Raw genomic sequence first — 15,055 nt, forward strand, 5'->3', positions numbered from 1 at the left:
GATTAATTAGCGACACAACCTGGATGTGAGTGGCCAGTTCCCTGCTTGGGTTCCTCATCCCACCACCTTAAGCAGAGACTTGCATTGGATGTTTAGTCCCGTAGTGCAAGAGGTCAGACCGCCCCCCCACCCCAAGAACAAATCAGCAATGCAGGCAGACAATTGGAGCCTCCAATTATACTACAGTTTAGTCTGAGCGTGTGTGTTGGCGGGGGGGGTCTAAAATGTTTTTAAGTTTTTTCGTGATGCCAAGCCAGCCGCAATGGAGGTTAAGAAGCAGAAGAATAGGAGAAGGAGAAGAAAGTCCTTTTGCATTAGTGCTGAGGCTGAGGGAGCAAGAATGAGGGCAGTGTTGGGGGGGGGGGGGGCGCTGGACAATGTTGCACAGAGAGCTGAGGTCACAGGACTAGTGCAATCAGCAAGAATTGCCTCCATCGGAGATTATGCGTAAAGTGCTGAAGCAGGCGGAGCGGTGTGGCCAAGCCACAGCGGCAGCAGAGCAGAGATTCTTATCATGAGTAAATAACCCGGCAAATAGAAATTGTCAGGAAGAGTAGCACCCCGAGTCCCCCTGAGCCCGGCGCTTTAATTACCGCTTGTGTCAACTCGTTCCGCTCACAATCACAGGGCCACGGCGCTGACCTCCTTTCAAAAAGAGCGGGGTCTGGCATTTTAGACTTGGGACCGTGGTTAACCAATAAATAAATAAACAAGCAAACAAACAAAGGAAGGACAAAGGACACTGTACACAGATTTATTGATTAATTGATTGATTGATTTTTCTTTTCTTTTTTTTTAAACTTCTTGGAAAACAGACTTTTCCAACACTGCTACTGAAGTGTCCTCCCTATAATTTAATGGCAATTGCATTTGATTTGAGTGAAGACACTTTATACCACGGGAGTCTGAATCTGGACCGTGCAGAATGCATAATATGTTTACATGTAAAACGCAGTGCCGAAAATACATCACTGGATGCGTTTCAGTGCCTACAGAGGAATCGATTAAAAGCATGTCCTCCGTGTACCTTACTTCCATCTCAGACACACTTTCGGTGCACGGCCTGAGAGACATTTGAGAGAACAAACAGTCTGAAAAACGCCTCTGAGGCAGGGAGGGGACCCGAGTGCTGTGTGTGTGACCTCGCTGTGTTCTCTGATTCCTTTTGAGCTCTCCTTGATGTCAGCAACGAAACCCTCATTATGGGAACACCACCACAGCCAGCGCCACTGGAAAGTGCGGCGCTAGGGATGCAGCTGCCGGCATTGATTTCCATTTTTTACGGCCTTCAGAAATCATTGCGCTCTGGCTGCCGGGGAGGTCACTTGGGGTTAGTGGCGGTGTGCGGAAGGTTAAACTGTGACCCCTGTAGGATCATGGAGGGGGTCAAATGGTCAGAGGACAACTCGAACTCTCCGGCCAAAGAACATGATCCCGGACAAAGATGCCATTGTAGCCAAAGCCTTGGGGGGACATGAGATACGGGCAAATCAATGCATCTATTCAGTTATTGTTTCCGACTTTTTTAGGGTTTGTTTTTGCTGTAACGCGTTTCTTATAAGATTGCCAAGATCGGTAGAAAACCTTCAGCTGGGCTTTAGAACAGAATTCGTGATTTACAGAGGAGCAGTTTGGGGGTGGGGGCAGATCAAGCCATTGATAGGCCAATCGGCACCCTGCACTCCTCCAGAGATAATCAGAATAAATCTCCGCGGGGTCTTTGTCGTGTAAACATAAATAACGGAACAAACAAAAAGATGGATGGACAGATAAATATCATGGACAACCGGGCTAATAAATCCTAAGCCCGCTGTCAGTGTTTATGGCCTTACAGTCTTAGTGTGAATCAGCTAATCGTGGCCCCATAGAGCAGGGTATGCTAATGTCTGTGTGTGCAGCGAGATAATAGACCCCTGAAAAACCTCTTCCCAGAGTGATTGTGCCTTCCGCGCTCGACCGTAAAATGTCCTTGCTTTACGTTGCTCTTCCAAGACTCGTGTCCCCCTGGTGTGTCCACCTTGCAGCAGCAGAATATGGTGACTTCCCTGGGGGGATGGGGGGCTAGCCGAGGAGCATTAGGGCTGAACCCCGTCGGCCACAGAGACACCTGGTCCTCCTCCTCCTCTCCCCTCCCTCCTCTCTCTGTGCCTCTGCTTCCCTCACTCCTTCCCATCTCCCGTGCTCACCCTCCTTTTCCCGCCTTTTACTCTTTCCCCGTCTCACCTCTGTTTGTTTCTCCCTCCCTCCCTCCCTCCCCACGCCTCTCCGCCCCAACACATGGCTAGCTGTCAGCACACCACGATCCTGGGTCGCCCAGCCTCCCGCCGGTGTCTAATGAGCTGCTTGCAGTGGCAGCTCCTGCAGTTCATTTGTCTGGACATCTACAGTGCTGTCGGGGAGGCTCCAGCTCAGGTCCCCCCCCAGGGTTGCCCCCTGCCCTGCCTTGGCCCGGCCCCCTTCGTCTGGAGGGCAGAAGCCCCGTCTCTGTGATGGGACGAGCACAACCCCCTCCAAAAGGCCTGGCACTTGGCGGCACTGCCACCAGCTCAGGCCAGGGCATCCAGCAGTGATTGTGTACTGTTGGCTTGAGGTGCATGAGCCGATACTGGCTTATGTTGGAGCAATGGACCTATAGCCCAATGTAAACAAGCCGTCCATGGGTTTGAATAAGGCTGGCAGCATAATGATCTCGATCTCTCTCTCTCTCTCTCTCTCTCTCTCTCTCCTCCCGCAGGCTGTGCATTCCTCACGTACTGCGCCCGGGAGTCGGCCATCAAAGCACAGAACGCTCTCCACGAACAGAAAACGCTGCCTGGGGTAAGTCAGACCTGGACCACTCTTATTACCCTCTTGCTGTCTGGGGGTTGATCTGTTTTTTTTGTTATTTTTCTGTTCAGGCCAGAGGTGGCCAGCCCTGAGCTTCCTAAGGGTCCTGCTCTCCTCTGGGTTGTCCCCTGCTGCACCCACCATTTTGCTTTTAAACTGGATCACTGCCCCAGTCAGAAACGGGGTGCTGATTTAAAGAACTTTTAGAGAAATGAGCCATAGTGGTACCCTGGGACTAGAGCTGCCCACCCCTGGGTTGAACCCTCGGCACCAGGAAGCCACAGTGCTTCACTCTGCCTATAAGGAGCTCTGAACTGAGGTGTTCCATGCAAGTCAGGTACAACCCAGTTCCTGCTGTAACTCACAAGGTCATGCAGGCAAGGTGAATAGGACACAATAGGACTCATCCTCTCTGATGTAAGATTGCCAAGTTGAATGACTTTGTACAATTAATTTACCCCCCCCCCCATTGCTGTTGAACAGCATGCCTTGATCAAGCTGTTAAATCTTTCAATAAACTTATTAACCTATTATTACCTACTTGCCTGTGTGTGGCAGAATATAAAAAAAAAAGTACACCCAAGCAGACATCATTGTAAAGATATGGGCTTGCATGGGTTAATTCTTCTGGTCTGAACGACGGACTGAGCTCAGTTTGGCTCATTTGTTCTGTGCAGGATTGTAGCATAAGGTTACAGATCGTTGAGGGACTGTTCTGCCAGTCACTTATGCGGCTTCAATCCTTCACGAGAGCCGTTCACAGCCATCAGAACACAGCAAAGCCACAGCATCTAACACACATGCTCTGAACACACAGGGTGCCTTCATGACAAGTTGAAAAAAAAAAAAGAGAGAGAAGCAGAAAGGAATCAACGCTGTGGTGAAGCAATTTCTCTGGAATGAGACAAAGGAGGATTAGCTGAGCCAAAAGGCACATGTTTCACATTAAACATGCAAATATTGTACCGGTAACTTTGACAAATTCCTGGCTATTCCTTGAAAACAACTTGTTTCTTTCATCCTGCAATTTTGCCAAGCTTGAGGCTTTTTTTTTTCCCCATTCTTTGCTAAAAAAGCATTTGAACACAAAGTTGCTTTGAAAGAACGCCAGGGGATCTGTTCAGGGCGGTCTTTAGCTGTGTTAAGCATGGGGATTGAATAGACACCATTAACAGTTCCCACTTCTCCTTCTCAAACTCAGAGCCGGGATGTCCAGCATTGGATTAAAAAAGCATGTATGTAAAGGTTTATATTTATGTGCACCTAGTTTGAAAACTCAGTCCAGAAAGATAACATGTTGGTAATTTGTGTCAGGGGTTGTTTAAATGCTTCGGAGCGGGATTGGGCAGCCGTGGTTAGAGGTTCGAAGGTTGCGCGCTGTGCCCCGTCACTGTTGCAGCAAACGCACTTTTTTGTTTGATTGATCGTTGCCCCCCCCCCCCCCCCCCCCCCGCTCTGTTTTATGAGTGTGCTGGCCTCTAACGCAGCCTCCCCTAAATCTTTCACAAACGACCCCTGTTGCTCGCTGCTGATGGTAAGTAGACCTGCCAGTTGTTTGTTTGCAAAATACTGCTTGATATGCAGTTTGCCAGAGGCTACGGTGTAATTAATGTAAACTAGGATTCCCCAGGAGAGGAGTTATGAGTTATTAACGGCTGGGTTTCGGTCCTTAACGCTTCCCCCTCCGCCCTGCTGCAGACAAAGACGGAAGGGTGTTCAAACTCCCCTTCAGAGCAGTTGGTTTATGGACGCGTTTTGCTTGCGTTGGGAATCCTAGTGACTTGGACCAAAGCAGACTGGAGGAGCTCTGCTGTTGACCCGGCACATGTCCCTTTCTTTTTCATATTCATTCACCCAGTACCCTTTGCGGCAGCTTGTTTGCGCAATGCCTTTGTGATTACAGGGAAAACGATGTTCGGGCGTCTGCAGAAACCTGTACGTATGACTGGCTTGTCATAATCAGGATCTGTTCACCTCATTGATGTCCTCAAAGGTATCTGTTGTGTGTGTGTGTGAGTGAATAATTGCGCGTCTGCTATAACTTGGTGGAACAGTTGGTGACGGAGGGAGCCGAGCCATGACTGCGTGTGTGTATGCATATATATATATATTTTTTAAGGTAAATGACACGACACACTATATTATCAGACATTGTGGGACAACCAAGGAGATTTAATAGAGGTTTATAGCCCCCCTAAGTCTTAACAACGGCAGCTAAGACAGTGCTCTGTAGAAATGATCAGAGGAGGTTAAGCTGGTTAAATGTGTTTCTCCCTGTGTGGGGGGATATTGGGGAAATGGTAAATGCAACAGAGACAGTGTGTGCGTGCGTGCGTGTGCGTGCGTGTGCGTGCGTGCGTGCGTGCGTGCGTGTGTGTGTGTGCGTGTGTGTGCACGTCCATACTGTCCAGTCATCACAGGTGGTGCTGCCGGTGGTGCGGTCAGCTGTTTTGGGGGGGTGACGGACAGCACTCTGGGTCCTGTGCCAGGTGCTCGCTTCAGCAATGTGACGCACCTCCTCAGCCTCTCACTGCATGATGTGCCCCCTGCGTGCCCGACACCCAGCCCCCGCTGCCACAGCACAGCATTGTCTGACTGCGTGGTGGTTGGTGGTGTCGGTGGGAATTAGGGAACAGAGCGGAATGTCGGCTTGAGTTGTAAATTCTACTACGGTACTTTGTAATCTCATGGACATTTTTTTAAAATGCAAAAAGCAATAATAATCAGAATAATATATAAATAAATACATAGATGCATATAAGTAATCTCCAATTGTTTTGTTCTTAATTAATGAAATACTGTTTCTGTTATCATTGGGGGCACCGGATACGTGTACCCTGCTCAATTGTGTTTCCATTGACTTGCACACATCACCACGCACACACCCCCCCCACTTATCACGGTGAGGGTTTTGCATGGGCACTTTCTTAGACCTAAACTAATTCAGTGCAGGACCCTGGGCTCTGGCTGCGCCTTGCATAGGGGGGTGGGCAGCTGGCTTTGCTCTGCAGAGAGGAGAGAGGAGGAAGCCGGGCAGCGATACACAGGGGCCTGGAACTCAAATCTACCTGCTCATCACTCCAGTCTGCAGACCCAGGGTGCCGTGGACAGGTGGATTAATTCAAGGCCGAGCTTCTTCCTTAAACCGAAGGACGTCCTGGAGGAAGCCAAGCAGAGCGGGTACAACGATAGTGTCTCTGCTGGGGCTTGAGAACTCAGCCCTGGACTAACAGGGGTGGTGGGGTGCAGGGTGTCCAATCGCTCTGAAAAGAATGGGAACGTTAAAATTAAAAGAAACGTGCTGAGGCAGGCTTGTGAGTTTTAAAACCTCGTATTGATTCAGAGATTCAAGTCTTTGCGGGAAACAAAACAACCAAAACACTAACAAACAAAATTCCATTATTAATAAGACAGTCCTTGAAATCCGCGGTCAGGGCTTTTAAAGAGCTGCTCTTTGAGTCTGTGGGGGTGGCTGGTGAGGGGGAGGGCTGGTGTGGTGGTGTGCTGCCATCGCAAGTGTCGCTGCAGTGGCCACATTCGTGACTAAATTGGTCTAGGTCATTTAAAATCTGGTTCCTGCGCCGGGAGTGTGGAATAATAAATAAATAATCAAAACAATCATAAAATAACCTTTTTTTTCTTCTTCAGTCTCTTGATTTTGCCCTTAATGGTGTGCGGATTTAATGACCTGCCTGCACTGTCCCTCAGAGCTTGTAAAACCCAAGGATGCGCTCTCCCCTCCGTGGATTAATTGCCCTGTAAATGAGATGGAGACGTCTGAGGCACCGCAGGGCAGGGGGAGAATTCCTCTAGAGGAGCTGGCACAGCCTTGGGTTCGTGAAGCTGCATTCAGATACCTAACCTGTCCCTGTCCCCGTCCCCATTCCTCAGCACCACAGGCAGAAGGAGGGCTGCTGTTTGGGGGCTTAAAACCCATGAGGCCTCAGGCCCATGCTAATCCAGGAGAAAACGTACTTGAACGCATTCGTGGGGCCACTGTGAGCCATGCTTGCTCACTTCATTGACCAGAACAGCAATTCTACCAACAAGGGCTTCCCGTGTCTTCGTAGTTGTCAGTTTTTCAGATTCTCTAGACAAAGGGGAACTCTCCGTCACAATGAGCTTAAACACCCAACACCACATTAAACCCCCCCTAATTCAAACTGCAGCAGCAGGACCTTTCGCAGACTTGAAACCCTGGAATCAAAGACGCTTATGAAGGTGTTGTGCTGAATTGTTTCTAGCATTCGCTTGCTGCCTTTCTTTTTCTAATAAACCTGCTGCTTCCCCGAGACAGCGGCATGCTGCTGTCAGTGTAGCGTGGCGCTCTAATGGGTCTGTCTCTACAGTCAGGGCCAGTCTGGATGTTACCGTCAGGCTAACTTTCTGTGATTAATAGAAGCCCTACTGGCATCATACAAATAAAAGGGAGGTGTGCACGCAGTAGATTACATGTACAAGGGTTTATTGTAGGCCTGCCCACTACAGCTCTCGGCACTGTGTACAGAAGCACAGGAGAGATTGCTGTGGAGGACACCATCTCAGTGCGCAGAAAAATTATATATTTTATACTGCATATAGGGTAAAGTGACGCTGAAAGGCAGGGGACGTACAAGAGTGTAATATACACAATAAAGCTCGGCACCTCTGGGAGCAAATTCCCAGACACTCCAGGAGTACCCAGCCAGAAATAGGCACGTATAAATAACAGTGGCTGCTGGGAAAGGTGGCATTTGCTGGGAATCTACAGTTCAGACTAATAACAGCTCCTTCCCCAAAGGCCTCTCTTTCAGTTTGGCTTTTCGAGGTGTTTAGCACCAAGTTAAATTTGCACCTGTTTTTATTTATTTATTCTATCTCAATGGAAACAAGAAAAGGACTTAATCACAAGAAGTGTGTCGAGCATACCACCAGGGGGAGTGGGTGGCGGGGGTTACACAAACCCCCCTGTACAGTTCATTGTTGGTACCTCCTAGGTTTGTAAATACTACTACTCCTACTCCTACTATTAAGTGTTATTTATTTTGCATTAAAAACATTAACACAGCAGTGGAGCTCCTAAGAATACTGCAGAAATGTTGAGGAATAGATCTCTGAGATACAATCAAGAAACTAACTAATAAAATAAATAACACCTACCAGCCGGCCTTGTTAACCACTGTTTACAGAGGACATGCTATTTAAATATATATATATAATGAATTGGGGTGCAGGCTACAGAATGAATTATTAATCTGCAGTATTTTTAGCCTCTGTAGCCTACTTCCTGTTATGGCTGGAGACCGCCACAGTGCCAGTGGAATTGAGTCATGTGACGACACAATGTGGGTTATCTAATGCGGGCACCGCTGCTCAGTGTGCCTCAGCGCTGTTCCCCACGTTGCCCTCACTGTGCGGGGCTGATGGGCACGCAGCTCTTCACTGTGGTAGCCTCTTTTGCGAGACGGAGAAAAACATAATAAAATGTGGGTCGTATGTGTGTAGAACGGGGAATATTTGAAGTCCTACCTGCCAGGCTGTCTCTCTGTCCTCCTGAGCTGGTGTTTAAGAACAGGGGTCTAGACCTCGGTACTGGCAAACTTATTGTTCCCAGATGCTCGCATACACATAATTTATTATTCTGGCACTTGCAAATTCTGTGTGTTCCCAGCTTACGATCAGAAAATGCAGATCTGTTTAAAAAGATGTGATGTTGGTTTGTTTCTTCTGCTGCTTTTTGGGGAGAGCAGTGCCATTGTGGTCCACAGGCCTTGGAGCTGTATGCGCTGAACGGAGGACGTCACTAGCTCTTACCAGTGTTCAGGCCCCGATTGCATCACTTTGAAAATGCAAATCGGTTTGAAAAAAAGGGGGAAAAAAAATAATGTTCGGATTGCACCCATGTGCTGTGTAACTCAACAACTCAACAGCAACTGGACAATGGGGGTTTCATTTCAGTCTGATTATTTTTATATTATATTTTTGTTAAACAATATCAAGTCCATTTTTCTGCCGCTTTGTTTACAACACTAGAGATGGAAAAGGAGAGACATTCAGAGGGAGAGTGAGAGAGAAAAAGAGAGACCGAGCGAGGGAGAACGAGAGACTAAGCAAGAGAGCATGTGCACCGTGTCACATTGGTAGGCTGGAAGCTGTACCTCCAGGCCGTGTTCCTGTTGGGATCAGAGCAGTGGGGTATCGGGAGCAGGGATCAATGTTAATAAAGCCGGATCCTTGGCTCAGGAGTGAACTCCCTTTCTTCTGGCAGGGGCTCATTTGTAAGGCAGATACGTGTGTGGCAGAGGCTGGGGTTGGGGAGGGACACACGAAACATTTGTCAGCAGAAATCAGACCTGATGTGTTGCGGCCCCCTGCCTGGGGAGCCTGGCGGTGGCGTGATTGACAGCATGGCTTGACTGGCAAGACTGACCTCCGGCGTGATTAGCCCCCATGGCAGATTGCGCCGCAGAGCTGGGGAGGCGGGGGGGTATGAGAGGGGGGGCCGGAGTGGGTGGAGAGTGTGGCGCCTGGATGAGGCTGACCTAGATTGTCAGTGTGGAGAGCGATTGGTATTCCTTTTGATTAGAGATTTGTGCATTTTGCATTACGTGTCAGGGATAGCAGGCTGTAGGGGCCCGTTGTCCAGCTACACACGGTCCGCTGTGCAAAGGCCTTCGCTTGGCAGAGCCTGGGTGCCCGGCCCATCTCCACAAAGGTCCGCATCGTGGGGGGGGCATCTTGTAATAGCATCCTTCCCTAGTACACGTATTTGCTTTGCTCCCACACAACTCGTTTCTGCAAATTAGTCCACAAAACGTGGTCCCGCACTTCTCCTTCACTCACTTGCTGATCTAACCATGAACACAAGCTTGCCTGGCTGGCGTCACTGCCCTCATATGTGCCAAGGCTTTCACTCTGCCGTCTGGTCTTAGGACTACAGCACAGGACTTACCAAACCTTAAATATGTAGCCTGTATAATCAACACATAGATAAAAAATTCAGGTTCCTTATACTTGCCCCTAAACTCAGAGATGTCTGTTTAGTGTGCATCTCTTAGCTGCACACTCCAGTTTAACATCCTTTGCACAAGAATGAGGCTAATCAGGCGTAAGGTTTTCTTGTAGGTTTTTTGGTGTAGAAAATTAATGTAAAGTTAATTACAAAATGGAGAGATCTCCAAGCCCTGCAGGAGACATGGGGTTGGAGAGAGAGCGAGAGAGAGAGTTAATAAATAATAATTCACTTTAAATGAAGAGTGCTAGGTACCTTTTAGGTTATATACCTTAATGTTGCTTTACTAACTCAGACTCTTTGAAAGACCCACTTGTTCACACATATAAAACACTGCTACCTGGCAGTTTCCTGCTTAGGCCTACTGACTAATTTGTATTGATCCTTATTTATGCTTTGTCTTTTGCAGTGTTACAAATTGAGGTCAGAGAGCTCTGGCAACATTTTAATTTTCTTGCTCTCTCTCGTCATAAATTTGGTCCTGACACACGACTTGACTTTTCTCTCTCATTTCGTTCTACGGTCTTCCTGCAAAAGACAAAACGCAAAGAAGGAACTGTGCAGTCTACAACACTGCAAAATCATGTTGAATGAACACAACGTGGACTTTTAACATTACCTCTTGCATTAACCACCCCCCTTTTTAATGAGTGCTACGCAGACAAAGGAAGTTCTAAAACACGGACCACACGCAAGAGCGGACGCAACACGTAGCGGGAAAAGATTAATAATAACATGAGATAAAAAGGAAAGAAAATAATGATAATCTAAAAAGGACGATATTGGAGCTGGCGTGCCCTGCTGGATTGAGCCGTCTCGCGTTGTGCCCTGCTGCTAATGGGCTCTCCGTCCAGTCTCCATGGCAACGCAACCAAGCGACAGACCTGTGTGATTTTCAGCTGTTGCCTTCATTATGAGAGAGAGAGAGAGAGAGAGGCGAACGAACAACACAACACAGCCATTCACCCCCCCATTTTTATTTATTTATGCATTTGTTTATTTTTAACTTGTTGGTTAACCCATGTTTTCTCCCCCCCCCGCCCAAACACCACCTCTCTGCCTGCAGGCTGCTCCCACACTTGACCAGCGGAGGAGACCTTCCCCCATCTCCCTGCCAGAGCAGATCTTGCGCTAATCCCACAGATACCTAACAAGCAGCTGTGGCCGACTCAATAAGCCTCGACAATCTACTCCCAGCTCCCTGACACCACCGAGCTGACAATTTTAACTGACTTCACAAGGAATGGGGAAAAGAAGGGATTAAAAGGAAATGTAAAAGCCTGAAACGCCATCACATTCTCTCAGATGCCTAACAGCCCTAGAATAAACAGAAAAGGGCTTCTCCTTTGGAAAGCACCAGGCAGGTTTAAGAAAATGTCCTTATTTTTATTTTTGAATGGAAGAGCTACAATACAGACTTAATGCCCATCTTGGTGGATTTGTCCGGTAACAATTGCGCAGAGGGTAACAGTTTGGTTATGGTGAGGATATCGAGGCACAGATCGGTAATGGTGACGATGTCGAGGCACAGATGGTGTAGCACAACTTAATGAACGTGCTTTAGAAACCAGGACCATCAGCTACCACCATTTACAGGAGTGAATGTGACATTAAGATACATAAGTGGTACCAGTTTGAAATGGCCATAGTGGTAAAGTTCTTGTAAAAGGGCACAGAGGCACTCTTCCGCGCTCCTTTTGTCTGCATGACCAATAAGAACTACTGGGTCTCCATGGAGCTACATTCCCACAGGTGGGAGTCACTATGAAGCAAAACTGGCGAATCTCTCCCAGAGTAGCAGCTGTGTCCTGGAAGCTTTCCATTGCACTGTAGGAGTCCCTGAGAGATTAAAAACAAACTGAAAACTCGCCTTTACGTTGACTTTGCATACAGTAGATCTGGAATAATATCGGGACATAATGACGCTTCTCTAAATGGATTGTACCAGAAGTCATGTGTAGAGGCTGCATTATTATTATTTATTGTTTTGGATGGGCCACATGAACTGAGTACATTATTGCGTTCTTCTGGACAACCATGCACCCTCACCAACCTTGACATTTTATGGACGAAAATCATAACGCAGCGTGTCACAAAGCTGGGACTGCAGCAGTTATTTCAAGGGGACTAGCGTTCAAAGCCCAGCACCTCTGGGAATGGATAGTCAGGGCCAGAGCGAGTGTGAAGACGAGCATAAAAAACGGCCATGAGGGGAATTGGGACAGTATTTTGTGTTTGTGAACAAATGACTTCTGTAGCTGGTCGGTTGTTTGTCACACATTTGGAGAAATGTGGTGCGTGGCCTGCTAATGACAGCTGCCCGATGGAGTGAGGGCCCGCTGGGGAAGGAGAGGAACACGTGATGCGGGGCCCAGTGGTGCTCGTATCAGCGGGGCTCTTAGTCGCCGAGTGACATTTGCACACAGCAGTGGTGTGGCTTTTGTACTGCAAATCCCTTTAAACGGGAACCTCTGAGGGCTGCATGAAAGCCTGGTCGATACAAAAGGGACTGGCGCTTTTGATGATCCCTTATCTCTTTCTTTCTCCAAATGAAAAGAAGAAAAAGTAAAAGGTCTCTGGGGAGAGGCAGTGGGTATATTTCTATTAACACTTTGTACATCACACCTAAGATGTCCCTCTTTGTGAAATGATGGGATCAGCGGTATCTTGCATTAGGGTCCCCCTGCCCGACAATGCGTTTGTTGTAATGTGTGTCACCCGACTGTACGACCGGCGGAGAACATGCTTTTCGTGTTATAGAGATGTGGAAGAGAAAAATCAAAGGCACACAGTTGTTTACGTCAAATAAAGAATATATCCTTGACATTTATGTTCCAGTAACTGTTAATTATTAATCGCGTTAGGAAAAAAAAAAAATCTTAGAAATGAGGAGCAGAGGAGCGGGCACAGTATTCAGAAAAGACACCAGCTCTCCTACTCTGCCCCTACCAAGACAATCACGGTGGTCCACCTGCGCCACCGAGTCTACCTATGACACACAGATGGCACGCCCCTCTCCTACACTTACAACTGAAGGATATGCTTGAAAGACCCGTTCTTCTATTTCCACATTAGCGCAGATTTGGAGAGATTTGCGATTTAATCCCCACACCCACGTTGCCCATGGCGCCCCACACAAATACGTAATAGCGTGCAAGCTGCATTGTGTGTGAGAGTGTGTCGTGTTTTACTGTAGCTTCGATTACCGATCTGCTGTTGGAAAAGGGATGATCGTGCCGGGCTTGGAAGAAATGGGAATTTGACAGGAAGAGGGCCAGTTAAGTCTTCTGGTGCCCTTTAAGCCATTTTAGCATGAACCTAATTAGTTCCACCTAAGCCCCCGTTCGACAGGATGGGTTTAATTAAGCTCAGGTGTATCGAATTAAGATCATGGCACAGATTTAAATGGCTTAAACAATGGCCCCACGATGGGACTCGGGCACGTGTGTGGTGCGGGGAGGGGTATAGGGGTGCTGGAAGGATACATGGGGGATGGGGAAAATGAGAGATGAAGGGATGATGTAGTGTCGAAATTGAAAATTGTACTTCTCACGTTTCCTTTCACGTCATGGTTCGTGAGCACTGACCCCTGAACCTTGTATTTATGATTACGTATGTAGCAAGAAGGCGACAGTGCTGTCAACACCATTGTTCAAAATGTGCCTAACTAAAGAAAGGTTAACAAACAACTGAAAATCTTTAACAGTGTTTACTTCAACCCCGGCCTGGCGCTTTCATGCATAGAATACAGTATAAAAGAGGTACCACGCACTGAACATGAAAAAAAGCGTTTTGTAACATGAAAAACATATATTGGTAGTCAGAGGTAGCTAGTGCGATAATAATCTATTTGCTTTCTCATTTTGAAAACCCGAAGTCGTAACATGTGGACATGTGTGCGAACAACGCAGCGTACCCACATTGTGTGACGTTGCTTCAAGCAGCCCCCGCGCTCCCACGTCAAGGTTGTATATTTAGCTAGAAGACTTATTATTATTATTATTATGATCATTATTTCTATCTTGCCGTGGTATGAGAGGTGCGAGCGAGGATGGCGCGATGTGCCTTTGTTCTCCTGCAGGGGTTGGTGCTGCTGGATGTGGGCGTTTGCAGGCTGGAGAACCACGCACCTCGGGATTTCATTTCAACTGAAGGAGGTTTAACTCAAATTCTGTCTTCCTAAGCGAGGTTGTACATTTGCATCTAGATGCTGCTGGTTTTCCTTGCAGTGATGTCGTAGATTGCCGTTCAGCATCCTTGAGCAAACAAGACCCCCCCACCCCCCGAATCCCTGCAACCCAAACACACACATCACACACCGCTGAGCAAAAAGAGGGACCCGAGTTGTTATCTGTCGCGCCACATGGGGGTGAAAGTGAATCAGAGAGGCCGCTGTCCGAGGTGCTGAAACTGCTCTCCAGACTGAAGGCAGCAGCCTGTCTGCTCTCCTGCAGCAAGTTCTGTAACCATTATATCATTATATAAGCTATTATACAGGACGTCCCCAAACTTTCCAGTGGAAACCGTATATAATTATGTCTAATTCATTGACCATTATAGACAACAAATAGACGTCATTACTATGCGTCTGTCATGATAGGGAGCGACTGGTCTGTTCAAACATATTCTAATTCGGACACCTACACACACCGTAAATTCATAAGGTTACAATAATAGTAACGGACTCCGCAGATTTCGATATATATATATATATATATATTATATATATAAGTCTTAGTTACATGTTTAAGCCTGTTGTACGATCCTACACACTACCAGGTCTTTAGCTGCTGGGAGTTGAAAAGCCTTGAAAATGTGTTGACAGCTTTGCTCAAGCAATTCCAGGATATTAGTACGTTGTAGGCTATATTTGACATAAGTCCCCTTTCTTTGAGTGGTGGGGAGGAGAGGGGGGGCGGGACGTGAAAGTAACCTGTTTGAAGTTGCAAAAATCGTGTTTGCTTTAGCGCAGCGTAATCACAATGCTATGAAAAACAACTAAGTGTAGCTACGGGCTGAAACCAGAAGACATTTTGACACTACAGCTCGTCTCGTAGCTGAAACTTATTCCCCAAACTGATAACTGGAGGAAAATGCAATTGCTTAAACGCTCTGGATTTAAAGGTAGAGATTTCACAACAACATGTTTTGTTATAACATTATTAAAACTATGCCATCCTGGAAGATTATTTCAATGTTTAGAAACCACACCAAATGATAATAATAACAATAATTTTA

The 15,055-nt window shown here is 47.2% G+C and overlaps 1 protein-coding gene across 2 annotated transcripts in view; it reads left to right on the forward strand.

Annotated features, from left to right (window-relative positions):
- celf5a (cugbp, Elav-like family member 5a) overlaps positions 1-15,055 on the forward strand; it is a 139,869-nt gene that overhangs the window by 9,751 nt on the left and 115,063 nt on the right. For both annotated transcript variants that reach the window (XM_066695561.1, XM_066695562.1), the window contains exon 2: positions 2,735-2,817. In XM_066695561.1, coding sequence (XP_066551658.1) covers positions 2,735-2,817 — 83 coding nt within the window. The remainder of the gene's footprint in view (positions 1-2,734; positions 2,818-15,055) is intronic.

This window comes from Amia ocellicauda, chromosome 22, assembly GCF_036373705.1.
Source record: "Amia ocellicauda isolate fAmiCal2 chromosome 22, fAmiCal2.hap1, whole genome shotgun sequence".
In the NCBI taxonomy this organism is placed as follows: domain Eukaryota; kingdom Metazoa; phylum Chordata; class Actinopteri; order Amiiformes; family Amiidae; genus Amia; species Amia ocellicauda.